This window comes from Aphidius gifuensis, linkage group LG3 (genome assembly GCF_014905175.1).
Source record: "Aphidius gifuensis isolate YNYX2018 linkage group LG3, ASM1490517v1, whole genome shotgun sequence".
Taxonomy (NCBI): domain Eukaryota; kingdom Metazoa; phylum Arthropoda; class Insecta; order Hymenoptera; family Braconidae; genus Aphidius; species Aphidius gifuensis.
The window spans coordinates 13,355,229-13,370,404 of record NC_057790.1 but is presented as its reverse complement, the minus strand read 5'-3'; the positions used below and the strand labels follow the sequence as shown (position 1 = coordinate 13,370,404).

Below are 15,176 nucleotides of genomic sequence, written 5' to 3'. Positions count from 1 at the left end.
GAAACTGGATCAGGATACATGATTTATTCAAAAAAAAAAAAAAAATTAATAATTTCAAATTTATTGTTTTTTTTAATTTGAAAACTAACGCTTAATAGAATACAGATAAACTTTATTATTACAAACTGACCTAATTAATAATTTACCTAACTAATTATTGCTACGACCGGGGTTCGAACCCTTCGACACGGGATTACAACGCTAGTATTTGACACGCTCGGCCATTGAGGCATTCGATAATTCGTACTAACTTTTTGTCCTCATAGGTTCTACAATTGCCTGGTCAGGATAGCATCAGGCCATCTCTATTTTATCCTTAATAGGGATAGCCTGATCCATTCTGGAACAAGGCTGGATCAAGAAAAAATTATTTGAAAAAAAAATAAATTCAATATTCTTTTCTTGATCCAGTCTTGATCAAATCAGTCTATATAAAATAACTATCCTGATCATCCTCTCAAAAAGACGCAAATATGATACTTTTTTCTTTATCCATTTTGGATCCAGCTAGCGTTACTCTATCCTCAATAGGGATAGCCTGATCTATTCTGGATCAAATTTTGATCAAGAAAAAATTATTTGAAAAAAAAATAAATTTAATAATTTTCTCTTGATCAAGATTTGATCCAGAATGGATCAGGCTACTCTATTAAGGATAAAATACAGATAGCCTGATGCTATCCTGATCAGGCAATTTGTAAAATTCAAAGACGCAAATTTAATACACCTTTATCCATTTTGGATCCAGTCCCAGCCTTACTCCTACTATCCTTAATAGGGATAGCCTGATCCATTCTGGATCAAATCTTGATCAAGAAAAAATTATTGGAAAAAAAAATAAATTCATTTTTTCTTGATCAAGATTTGATCAGATGGCTACTCTATTAAGGATAAAATACAGATAGCCTGATGCTATCCTGATCAGGCAATTTGTAAAATTCAAAGACGCAAATTTGATACTTTTTTCTTTATCCATTTTGGATCCAGCTAGCCTTACTCTATCCTTAATAGGGATAGCCTGATCCATTCTGGATCAAATCTTGATCAAGAAAAAATTATTTGAAAAAAAAATAAATTCAATAATTTTTTCTTGATCAAGATTTGATCCAGAATGGATCAGGCTACTCTATTAAGGATAAAAGCTATCTTGATCAGGCCATTCCTACTCTATCTTTAATAGGGATAGCCTGATCCAGTCTGGATCAGGACTTGATCAAGAAGAAATTATTTAAAAATTAAATAAATTTAATACTTTTATCTTGATCAAGTCCTGATCCGGACTGGATCAGGCTATCCCTATTAAGGAAAAGATGTAGGTGCCTGATCCAGGCTTGATCAGGATGTGATAGAGCTACTTGAATAGGGCTAGCCTTACGATATCCTGATCAGGCCTGGATCAGTGTTCAGGCTATCCTGAACAAGTTTCTACTCGGGCGATTTCGCTCATTTTTTGATATGTTGTAGATTTTGGCCTTAAAAAAAACCCATATTTTTTTTTTTTTTTTTTTTTCTTCAATTTTTGGGGGCGCCAACATCGAATTTCAAGATATCCCAAAAAGCTCCTCGATGACGTGTCATTGGCATTTGCCATATAGCAACAACGGCGGCGGCCGCTTGCGGCCGTCGACGGTACTAGTTTCTACTAATAGTCCAACTTCTCTGGAGTTCAAAAAAACTCGGAGAAACATTTACAGAAAATTTTGGAACTATATTAACACACGGTTGACGTTTAAAGAAGTTCCCGAGCGATCGGAAAAGTTTCTCTAAAGGCCGAAAAACTCGAAGAAAAATTGAGAGATAACTCCAAAACTATTTTCTCGAATGGGTCAATTTCGTAAAAATTCGCAGAGATTCGTGAAAATTCGTAGCAAATTCGAAGAAATATTTCCACCAGGGTGAAACTTGCTAACTGCATAAATCATCGTATTTTTATTCAGAAACATTATCATACGTTATCATACTGGAATGTTAATTATAAAAATTTATCTTGCAATACAAATTTGAATTTATTAATTTAAATGATAGGCATCTACATTTACGGCAGCTATTGCCGTGGTAGGAGAAATAGTGGTGACGTCACACACTCTCAACAGTCGTCAGTCATATGATTCGTTTGTAATCCAAAACGGAAAGTATAATATTGTCGTCAAAAAGTCATACCTGCTATAGTTGTATAGACCCAGTTGGATGCAAATAATGTTAATCGATAGTCATATGAATACATACTTCTTTGCAAAATTGAATGAATTACTATAAATTTTAAGTATCAAAAAAAATTATAAAATGAGTCCGTGTTTCGTGTATTAATGAAAAACCTTAAATACTCCTTCACGATATTCAATACTTTTTTTTCAATTTTTATTATATGAATTGATGAAGAATTTCTTCTGATGGAAGTTTGAATTTTAATACGATACAATTTGAAGACTATGATAGTACGAAAAGAATTTTTCCGGTGATTTTCTTATAGAAAGAACTTAATTAATCGATACATTATCTATATTCGTAAATTGTCGTTTAAAATTATGAGATTTTCCATAAAAATGAATTTAGAAAAATTCAAAATGAAAAAAAAAACTACTAGAGCAAGGATAACAATTCAGTTCAATATTAATTATGTACGAAAAAAAATGACTATATCTACATAATTTATTTTCTTAACACGATTGCGAATAGTAAATAATATAACCAACGAATTCCTTCAATTCGTAATTCTTGTAAACGAATGGACTGGGTACTTTGTTAGTAAATAAACGATTTTACCGATAAACAAGATCAAATTACGATTGTAAAAACAGACTGTGTGACGATTATGATTAACATTTTCATTAAACTTATTAGGTGTGTAAATTTCTATAGACTCAAATTATTTATTCATTTTTTTATAATTATTGGCATTTCCGTTTTAAAAACTTTGTGGCTCATCACACTCGTCATAATCTCTGCGCATGCGCGAAATCCCTTGATCAGGGACTTTTATATTTATAAGTTTACTCAGGTTGGGCAGAACGTTCCAGGCGCTCAGGTCCCCAAGCATTAATCAATAATATTGATTATGAACGACAACTGTTTTACCGACATAGTTTCCGCGAAAAATTTGAAAAATATTTTTTGTAAAGTTTTTTCGTAAAGAGGAATTTGTTTTCTTAAATAAATAATAATAACAATTTTTAAAAGTTATTTGTAGAGGGGAATTCTTTTTTAAATCATTAATAATAAAAATAACAAATTTTCTTACAAAATTGCATCATTCAAAAATTCGAGATGACTTTAATGAAAATCAAAGATGGCGTCTTTAAAAAATCCATGATCGTGGCAATACGAAATTGTGGACCTCTCCACCAATTTAATCGATTCGCGACGACATGCCGTGATCAAACCGCAGATTAAAATTATTTGCGATTGCTCCCCCCCCCCCGTGATATTTTGCGGGATTAACGAAATCAACCGCAAATCGCAGCAGGGATCACGGGGATGGGTGGCACAGTGGGGGTTGAGCTAGAATCCTCCGATGTACACTACTACACGGAGAGAAATCCGCAGCAAATATTACTGTAGTGGTATCGTAAAAATCATAGCTGACGTCATTAAAGCGACTAATTCCCACTTATTATAATGATTATTATTATATTTCATCTAAACTTTTTACTGTAGTCTACCGGAATTTTTGGAAGTCTCGAGTTAATGGTATACTTTATGCCAGAAATTACTGTAGTGTACAGCAGGTTTTCCCGCCAGATGACACGAATATTTATTGGAAATCAAGTGTGTTCCTAACCTCTTCTAAAAAAGTTTATTGTTTTTATTTTATTCATGAATTTAAATTAAAATACGGTGAAACACATGAAAATTATAAAATGGTTTATTTTTTTAAAATTAATAAACACATTACATTTTTATTCTGATGTTTAAATAATAAGGTTTTATTTAATTTTTGTGACGTTTTTTTGTTTTGTTTTGATTAAAATTACTGTAGTGTAGTAGGAAATTCTAGTCGATCCTGGTGGCCTCCCTACGCAACTTCTCGATTTCCAGTAGACTACAGTAAAATTTGTTTGATACTCTACAGCATTATTTGCTGCGGATTTCTTTCCGTGTACACAGAAAGAAATTTTCCGTAAAAATTACAATAGCGTAGTAAAAAATATTGATAGCGTCACTATTCTTATATATATAAATAATTTTTTCTACTACGCTTTAGTAAAAAATATTCAATATTGTAATTATAGGTATATTGTAATTTATCCCGATAGAAGTCACGAATATTTAGTATACTTATCTAGTAGTGGCATATTTTCGTATATCCAAATTCTACAGAGCATTTTTTTTTTTTAGGGAATTTTAATTTCCTCTTGTTTTCGCTTTTCTTTTGAAAAAAAAGAAATAGCATTACTGATGTACAGGTTAACATAAATATAATAATATTATTATTCAAAAATAATAAGCAAATTTCAGAAAAACGCAAAGAAAAAATTTTTTTTTCTTTTACACGATCATAACCCAAAAACTAATTGAAAAATAAAAAAAATGTATACCTAGTAATTTGTTCGAAATTAAATTTGCAACCATACACCTCGCTTTACCCCATATCTATCTTTAACAGAATGAGCTGTAAGGAGATTTGAATTTATATGACATTAAATTATTAGTCCCGTCAGTCGTCCATCTTGTATGTCATCGGCGTGGCTGGAGAATCGTATTTTTTACAATTTACATTCGTACTTTTTACCTAACCTGAACTGTAAAATTCACGAAAAATTTCTCTCCGTGTAGTTTCTACGTGTTTACTTTTTTGTCCGTTCTTGTATGAAAATCTTCCTAAAATGTCACAGTATTAATTTATTTTCTACTAACTTCATTGCGATATACTATACAATCTTCTGAGCATTTACTGTATCATATTTAATTAATATTATGATAATTTCAGGCACGAACTGAAGAACATATAGCCCAGGAACAAGCTTGGCTTGCTTCAGAACGAATTTGGTTTCTACACAGAGGTGGTTTTACATCAGCAACAAAGTGTAAAGATGCTCATTCGGATTCTGCTAAATGTTGTATCCGCCTTATACCAAGTGGCGAAAAAATGTTTGTTGACGAAGAGGATGTTGAAAAAGCTAACCCTCCACAGTTTGATAAGACTGAGCAGTTATCACAGATCCGCTATCTCAATGAGTCATCAATACTGCATACACTTAGACAGCGTTATGCCAGCAATCTTATTCATACCTATGCTGGGGATAGCATGATTGTTATGAATCCAATTGCACCCTTGTCAATTTACTCTGAAAAAGTGAGGCATTTTATAAGATAAATCTAACGTTTTGTATATTTGTCGCGGTTGATGACTTTTTTCTTTGACTAGGTAGTACATATGTTTAGAGGCTGCAAAAATGAGGATATGCCCCCACACATTTATGCAATGGCACAGTCTGCTTACAGGGAAATGCTAGCAACAAGACGTGATCATTCGCTGGTTTTCATTGGGCGAAGTGGGTCTGGCAAAACAACAAATTTTAAACATGCCTTGCACTATCTTGTTTTAACCGCTGGCGCAGTCAACAAAGTACGTGAGGATAAATTTTCTAAATCAGAATATGATAAATGTTGACAGTTGATGTCTTTTATTGTTTCAGATAATAACAATCGAAAAATTAAATGCCATTTTCACGGTCTTAGAATCATTTGGGAATAGCCGTACGCATATGAATTCAAATGCTACAAGATTCACTCAAATATTTAGCCTTGATTTTGATCAATCAGGACAAATAGCATCAGTATCACTGCAAATTTTTCTGCTTGAAAAGTCGAGAATTGGTAGACGTACAAATGGTGATCCAACATTTCATGCACTATACCGATTGCTTGCTGGTGCTGAGGGTACCCTCAGAAAAGAGCTGAGTCTGACAAATCTCGTTAATGAAAATAATCCCTTCATAACACCGCTACAAAAACATGAAGACAAACAGCGAGCAATGGTTGAGTTAAATCGACTAATTGCCGCATTGAGAATTCTTGATATATCTGAAAAAGAAGAAAAAGTGATTTGGCTAACATTAGCTAGTATTTACCATTTAAGTTGTGCGGGTGCAATGAGAGCTGGCATGAGTTCACAATGTCGATGGCAATTCGCTCGAATGGAATGTGCCGAAAAAGCAGCCAACTTGCTGGGAACAACTGTCGAGAAATTAAGCACAATTTTTTTTGTATCTAACATTGAGAATTGCGCGCCGAATGGTGGGAGGATAGGATTACGTACACAGAGTCCAACAGAAGATGCAAACGATGAATCTGGACTGGATGCACTTGAAGGTTTACTTATTGGATTGTATTCTGAAGTTTTTCATTGCATTGCTGTACTAATCAACAAATCAATATCATCACCAGTTCATACTATATCATCTTTGTTGCTTTGTGATGCGCCCGGCTTCCAAAACTCCGCATCATGCGGACAACAAACTGGTGCTAGTTTCGAGGACCTATGTCACAATTACCTTCAAGAACGCTTACAACTATTATTTCACAATACGACACTTGTCACGCCTAAGGAGCGTTGTACACAAGAGGGTATTGATGTTAATTATGGAGATGTTTATGACAAAGATTGTATTAGCTCACCGCAGGCGCTTGTGTCACTTCTCGATCGTGGACAACAAGGAGCTGTGACGCTACGCTCAAGTCAATCAGATTTACGACAAATTGAGAAAAAAGGATTACTGTGGCTACTTGATGAAGCAATTGCTTGTCCCGGTGGAAATGATGAAAGTTTTTTGGATCGTTTGTTTTTTTATTATGGTGATCGTGATTATCAAGTCTTACTTAGAAAGGCACCAGGAAATAATCAGTTTGTTCTACAGCACCTTCAGGGTACAAATCCAGTTCTTTACACAGCCACAGGTTGGCTGAAAGCGAGTAGAGAGAATCCAGTAACTCGTGGTGCTATTATAACGCTTCAAGAAAGCACTAGGTTTGATGTTATATTCTTCTTTTTGAATATTTAAAAGAAATTACTGTAATAATTAATTGCATAAAAGTTCTTTCTAACAGAGAAGATGTCAGCAGACTGTTTGTTCAGGCACGTGGTGTTGGAGTAACAGATACTTACAGTGGATCCATGCCAGGACTAGAACGATCCCAATCACTGCGGAGCGCATCGAAATTTATCAAGAAGTAAATATTCACAGTTGATAAATTAAATTAATTAATGATAATATTGAGACTTATATTGTTAGCAGGATAGATTGACTGTAGTGTGGAGTTTTTTTGAAGCTTACATATTTAGACTAGTCTTGAGAGATTATGACGTCACGTTTGGCGTTTTTATTTCTCAATAAAATAGTATATTGTGCAACAAGAGTGGTAAATTGTGTTTTATGAAATGGTGTGTGCGCGCACATAGATTACAAGATGGTCGTAAAAAATATAGGAATAAAAGAAAGTAAAAAGTAACTACACGTCAATGTAGTATACTGAAAGAATTTTTCATGAAATTATACCGTATAAATCATTTTATAATCACTCTGTTACACCTCTAGAGTGTACCTAAACGCAAACAACCAAAATATTACTTTGTTATGAAGTGAACTTCACGCGAAATGACAGCAAAGTGTGGATTTATTTTTTTTTATAAATCAAAGTAATATTTACAGAGCATAGAGTGAAAAGAAATTTGTAATTCATTTTTTTTCAATATTATATTTCTGATTTTTCAGTGAAAATAAATTTGATTCATTTTTGTTCAAATATAACATTGTATTTAATACAGGGCACTCTTTTACTTTTTCCTGATCCGAAGCGGATCCGGTATTGCTAAGGTAAACTGGATTCAGTTTTCCTTACTCTATCTTGATCCAAATTGGATCCGGAATGCCGGACTTTAATTGACGTTTGATTTTTTTTAAAATTAACCCCCGGATTGGGTAAGGCTTGGCTAAGGTAAGCCGAATTCAGTTTCCCTGATTTAAAACGGATTTAACTTAGAAGAATTTAAAAAAAAAAAAAAAAAATTAATTTTAGAATGTCATTTTATTTTTTAATAATATTAAATACATTTTTGCCTATAAATAACATTAATCATATCAAGTTTTTCTATTGTAATTTTTAAATAACTTTCTACGCTTTTGAATGGCTTTTGATTTTATCAATTCAATGTACGCCGCCGTGGTCGATAGGATAGTGTCGCCGACTTTAAGAGGACAAGCCCCGAGATCGATCCCTGGAAGTTCCGGAATTTTAGTTTAGTTTAGGTTGAATCTTTCTAAGATAGAAATATTGTTAATAATGATTGTTAAAAAAAATAATTGAAAAAATATCCTTAATACAACCGGATCCGTTTTCCCTGATCTGATCCGGATCTCTACCGGCGTTACATTCGGATCCGAATCGGACCAAAATTTCCACTCGGGGAATGCAATATCCAATTGATAGCTTTTAGTCAAATGTTATTTTTGACTTATAGTTATCTTTGATTTTTCTCAAATAGATATCCCTATATGTAGTTATCCATATGTTAACGTTTAAGGAGGTTATACACAAATTCATTGCGGGTGTTGCGGGGAGCTTCTGACGTCACAGTCTCAAGTGAAACTTGGCTACACTGTAAAATAATAAAGTGTAAAGCGCCTGCGCCCTGTATACAATATATGGGATTGCGGGTATGTGTGTGTGTTTGAACATGCCATACGTTGCCACATCTAATTTTTGTAAAGTTTATAATTAATTTCTCATTAATTGACCGATCAACATATGAAAATTTTTCGCGCAATTAATAAAACTCGGTTTCTAGTATATGTGTGATTTTTTTCAAGACTTTTTCATCATTTTTTCTATCCGAAAAAAATGGTTGAAATCTCCATAAGAGCCAATGTTAAATATTATTTTCAATAATTAATTACAAAAAATTTAACCGATCAACATAAGAAAATAATTATACCGTTGTATTCAGAATGAAAAGATCTACTTGTATACAAAATTTCAGAACATTCTCATTATATTTTTTAAAAAAAGAGTAATTTGTGTATAACCTCCTTAAAGTTATTTACTAGCTCTCAATATAAATTAACCTTAAAGATACCTTTGCAAGATGACCTGAAGTGAGGAAAAAGAGGGATCGTAATGTTACTCGAGTAATATATCTGAAATAATATACATTACACACGTAAATTTATAAAAAACGATATTTATTTTAATTATTATTATTTAGTACTTTATAATTTTAACAATTTTTGGCATATCTTCTATATTATAATAATTTTTTTGCCATCGAAACAAAAGCATATATGTAAAATAAATATACATCTAAAAATACGTATTTATCAAAGTATATATAAGGGAAGATAATATTCAACATAAAAAAATATAAATATATATCAATTTTTGAATACTTACAAGTATTATGTAATTTAAAATGACTATTTTTGTGCTTCTTTACGTGCTTTCATACGACCCCTCACCCCCAGCCTTTTGCAACTGCAGTTTAATGCAACTTTCTATTTATGCAACAGTAAGCAGTGATAACTCGAGTTATTAGATTCACCAATTTTAACAACAGCATCTGGAAAAAAAAACCACAGATTTTAGTCATGCAATAATATTTTTTAATAAGGGTAGAAAATATTACCAATAAAAGTAAAAGCAAGTGAAGAACCAGAAAATTTATATGAGCCAGATGTTACTCCTGTCCAGGTTGTGACTTTGGCTCATTTGTCATCACCATATTATTGTCATAGCTTTTTTAACTGCTTGCGGTACAGTTTTACTTCCTTGAATTATTATTTTGCTCAATAATTTTTTTTTTTTTTTCTGTCTGTAGTGAGCCAATTTTCTAATTCATTAAGATTTTCATTACAATAACATGGTAGAACGACAGTCAATATTGCATCATCATCAATATTATCAGCATTCATTTCTTTGCTGGCTGACTTAAATCATTTTTGACAGATATGTTTGAACTATTTGATAAATTAATTACTCTAAAATAATATATAGATAATATGGCACTTACTTTTTATAATAATGCTAATTGATAATAATAAAGTTCATTTTCTTTATGCAATATAAAAACCACAGTGATGGACGCAATCACAAGCAATTTACGTTGTACAATGAGCCCCGGTTGCAAATTGACGATTATCTGAGATGTCACCGAGATATCTTTCGGATAAATTAATCGAGATATAAAGAACTTGGTGACGCTTTAAAAATCACCACACTGTGAAAAATTTCTTCTGAATTTTAGAAGAAAACTTCTTGGCAAAAATTTGGAATTAATTAATTGAATTGTTATTCAAAAAAAAAATTATTACTCTTTCCGGCAATTTCAAAATTCTCTATGTGACAGAATTAAAATTTGTATTTTACATTCGATCTCGCGGTCAATCGGATAACGCGCTCACCTCCCGCCCCAAAGGATCTCGGTTCGATCCCCGTTTAGGTAGTTTAGTTTAGGAAAAAAAAAAAAATTCAATCTTAAAGTTGGATAAAGTATAAACAACAATATAAATAATTCAATATAAAAAAAAAATTAAATTTTTTTTTTTTTTTCACATTTCCAACAGAATATTAGTTTGATTAAAAGAAAACACCGTTTGTATCAAACCAAACATTGATTCCTTCAAAAACCCTTTTTGTTTATAACAAAATTTAATTTTTCTTAATTCATTACTTTTATTGTTTTTATTGAGTCATCTGTCATTTGAAACAAACAGTATATCGTTTTAAACAAATGACAATTGTCTTTTTACAAACAGCCAACGTTTACATCAAACGTCATGTGGCATAACTTTAGAAGTTTTCGGCTTGAAAAAATCCCCCTGCCGTTTGAAACGAGAAACTTATGGAATATAATAATCATAATAGTGCTTCTGTTAAGGAATAGTGGGGATTGCGTTTAGAAGTTTTTCTTCTTGACGCAAACCACTTATCGTTTTTAACAAGACTCTATCTGAATATTATAAACAATTTATTATTTAAAACAAGAATTTTTTGTATCTCTAAACAAACCATTTTTTATTTAAAATAAATAATTTTTTTTTTATTTCAAACCATTTTTTGCCAAGAAGTTTTCTTCTAAAATTAAGAACAATTCCATTTATTTATAACCAAAAATTTTCACAGTGCAGAAAGTAGCTAAAACGTCACCTGATTAAAGATATCTTTATTATAACAGTAAAAAACTATCTTAAAGATAGCGCTTTTCCATCCATCAAACTTGCTAAAATTTATCAGACAAAATGAATCTATTTGATATTCTATTTATCTATATTCTAACTATTTACAAATGTCATAAAGATATCTTTTTAAGTTGGATTATAGATAACTTTTTGTCAGCCCGTTGAATTTATCTAAAAGTTATCGAAAAAAAGTTATCATTTCGATAACTTTGGGGACACATCCTTATGACATCATTTAATATACATCTGTTGGCTGACTTTTTCGTCTCCAACACTTACCCATCGTATTCATGTCAGTTGAATGATGTCTCAAGGATAGGTTTTTAGAGATAACTTTTAACATAAGCTAAAAGCCATCCCTCATCTAGATTTTCGATATATCTAAAAGCTATCTACTTGAAGCTGAAATCGAGATATCGTTTAGATATCTACGGATAGTTTGTGTTACTTGGGGATACTTCAACCTATGAAATGTATTTTCTAAAAACCAGGGCCTTATCCCCTAATTAGATATACTGAGATCTTATTAGATATCCTGAGATTCCAAAAATTTATTGATTTAATAAAAAAAAAATATTTTTCGAATTGTTTGAACAATTTAATTTTTTTATTTATATAATTAATGATCTATTAGACCGAAAGATTTACACTATAAATACTTACCATCACCAGGACATGAACACGATATCTTCTAGTTGACATTCCAGAGCCTTACTTCTTTAACCACAGCAGCAATAATCAAAGACAAAAATAATTTGTTCTACTTAAATATTCATCATGAGAATCCGAGATACTCGGCTGATGATCGGTAAATTATATGCAAGAAAGAATATGCATGAATGTGAACAATTAGAAATAAATTTTATTTGTATTTGTTTTGTAGACCCCGGAATGTATTTTTATAATTAAAAAAAAATTTTTTTTTATCTTGAAGTTTTCGTTATAAAAAAAAAATATGAAAAATATGAAAAAAATGCAAATACACAACAGCGGTTCTCTATATACTTATACATGTCGAAAGCACAATAAATAATCAATTTTGGTGACCGAAATTGGATCTAATATTATCTAATTAGATCCCTAGTAGAAAAAATCTCTCTGGATTTTTCCGGATTTCTACGCAACTGAGACTTCCGGAGATATTTACGGAGTAATCTTCAAACACATCTTCAAAAATGGAGAAATCAATTAAAAAAAACAAAAATGAAAGTTTACATAGGAAAATTAAATTACGAATTTTTTTCCAAAAGAATCCGGAGAAAATCCGAAAAAACTCCGGAAAAATATCTGGGGAAATCCGGAGAAATTCTGGAGATCATCCGAAGACTATCCGGAGAATTTTTTCTACCAGAAATATATTTAGATCTAACTTGATCTCAGTATATCCGATAATATTTTGGTATATGTGATTATATGTGCTTATATATATTTAGATCTTGCAGTTTTTGGGATAGAATTAGATCTTATTATATCTAGTAAGATCTTATTTGACCTCAGTATATCCGAGTTATCCCTGCTAGAAATTGTTTCCAGAACCTGTCTAGAAATTAGATCTTTGTAATAGTTTCAATCCATTTTTTAGCCAGTTTCTGGGGGTAGAACTAGGGATTTTTCTGGCTAGTTGAGACGCTTGTATTGGCATTTTATTTTTAGTCTAGCTAACTAGAAAATATCCATTTATATGACAGTTTATATCTAGTTTCGCTAGTTACTAAAATGAAAAAATAATGATAAACTTTATGGTTTTTTTTTTTTTATTTTTTTGTCCAAATGGCTCTAACCAGAATTGAACAGTATCTACCTATTTAAATCTAAATCCTAAAAGCGCGTGTTTCACCACTAAGCCAACGCGCGTTAACATGGAAATTAGAAAATTTTTGTCTCTATTCTATTAAATTACATGAAAAATTCTTTCAGTGTATACACTCACATAACTACATGATAAAGAAAAGAGAGAAAACGCCCTACAGTTCTAAATAATTGACTACCTCTATTTTACCCTAAGACGGTTATTGACTAGTCTTCTGCTATTTCTGAAAATGATGAGAATTTTCCATAATTTTACATACAGGTCACAATCTTTTTTAATTCTGAATACAGTGGTATATTTTTCTCATGTTTATTGATAAAATTATTGATAATTAACTATTAAAAATATTGATTAACATTGGCTCTTATGGAGGTTTCAACCTTTTTTTTTAATTGAAAAAATAATGAAAAAGTCTTGCAAAAAATCACACATATACTATAAATCGAGTTTTAAATATCAGGCGAAAAACTTTCATATGTTGTAACGAGATTTTCTCGTTGGCCTTATAAACCCAGCTAATTTTATTTTTCAGGCTTTGCGTCCGTGATATTATTTAATTGTTCATTAAATTTTGTATTTAACACTCCAGCATAAAGCGGAGAATATTATTTAAAATATTATTTATTTATTTTCTTTGTTAAATCCGGGTGAACCCGGTAATACGTATTTTGATTATTATCATTATTATTTGAAACTCCAGCTTGATGCGGAGAGTATACTATTTAACAAACTATATCAAAAAGAAGAGGGGAGTAGTATGAGAATTTCGACTACGTATTGTTTTAGAGTAGCACAAACTCTCTTTCTGCTTTGGGACTCCGAGCTGAACAGACGTTCTCTCTGGATAAACCAGGTATTCTGAGCCTCGATGGGTTATCCCTGAGGGTAACCTCGTGGTTAGTTTTGGTTATGTTTGACTTGTGTTAATCCCGGTTTCGTTTAGCTTTTGATTATTAATTTCGCGAATATCTTTAATTTAAATTGATTATTGGAGGTTTGTGACGACAAATTACGATTAAGTCGATTTAGTTAATTTAGATTTTTGATAGTATAACGCGTTAGATAATTTTTCCGATCACGTTTTTAAGTTTGGCTTTTGGTATCTGATTATCGTTGGGCTATTTACGAATTCAGAATTGGTTTACTGGCGGTTTGTGCGAGCAAATTACGATTAAGTTGAGGTAATCTCGATTCTAGTTTATCTAGATTTTAATAAGTTCAAATTCATAATTTACGTAACAAAATATTACGTAAATATAATTAAAAATATTTAGGTAAAATAAATCATTAAAATATTGAATAAGTATAACTTATAGTTTTTCGGCTGGCAGTTCTTAAAATTATTCTAAGCCCTTTTAGAAACAAATATTAAAAGCGATTAGAACTGGAAGAGCTAGTAGTCACTGGATCTGAGATCCCAGCGAACTGATCGATATCCTGGGTCAATGGCACAAGCTGACCATAGGGTAGGTTGAGAATATTCGGGGGTGCTCGGGGATGCGTTTGCTCCCTAATGTGCTACCCTTATAATGCGTAAGATGGAGCTAGGGGTATTCAATTGTACCCTGAATATATAATTTTATAAAATATAATATATCTAAAATTAGAAAAAAGTTCAGCGCTTACCGCAGGACATTATACAGTACTTTACTGATGCATCATTTTATCATAATTCAAAATTGTCGGGGCACTTAGTGTGTCTAGTTAACAATATTTTACTATTATTTTCTGTTAAATTAAATCTTTTTACATAAAAATTTTGAAAAAAACAACATGAATTTAATTTACAACTATTTTTTAGGTTTGATTTTCCAAACAGTAAATGTACTTTACTGATCTATCATTTTATCATAATTCAATATTGTCTAGGCACTCAGTGTGCCTAGTTAACAATATTTTACTGTTATTTTCTATTAAAAATTTATTTAAAAAAAGATCTGGTAACGTTTGTTGGGGCGTGTGGCCTGCGTTACCGTTGAAAATTAAAAATTTTCAATACTCCGGCTAGGGCCGTGTTAAATTTTATCTCTTAAATGGTTTTTAAAAGTAACAATACAATAATAGTACATTTTTCTTTATTTTTCTGAAAATCGATTTTTTTTTTTTTCTTTCGTTCAAGTTAAGGCAAGCTATAACTTCTGTTAGAATCAACAGAAGTACTTCATATTAAGCTCAAAAAAACGTGGTTTTTAAAA

The 15,176-nt window shown here is 31.4% G+C and overlaps 1 protein-coding gene across 1 annotated transcript in view; it reads left to right on the top strand.

Annotated features, from left to right (window-relative positions):
- LOC122851995 (unconventional myosin-XVIIIa) overlaps positions 1 to 15,176 on the top strand; it is a 144,966-nt gene that overhangs the window by 45,852 nt on the left and 83,938 nt on the right. Inside the window, 5 exon segments of the mRNA XM_044151540.1 lie at positions 4,928 to 5,293; positions 5,366 to 5,566; positions 5,637 to 6,967; positions 7,048 to 7,170; positions 10,433 to 10,472. Coding sequence (XP_044007475.1) covers positions 4,928 to 5,293; positions 5,366 to 5,566; positions 5,637 to 6,967; positions 7,048 to 7,170; positions 10,433 to 10,472 — 2,061 coding nt within the window.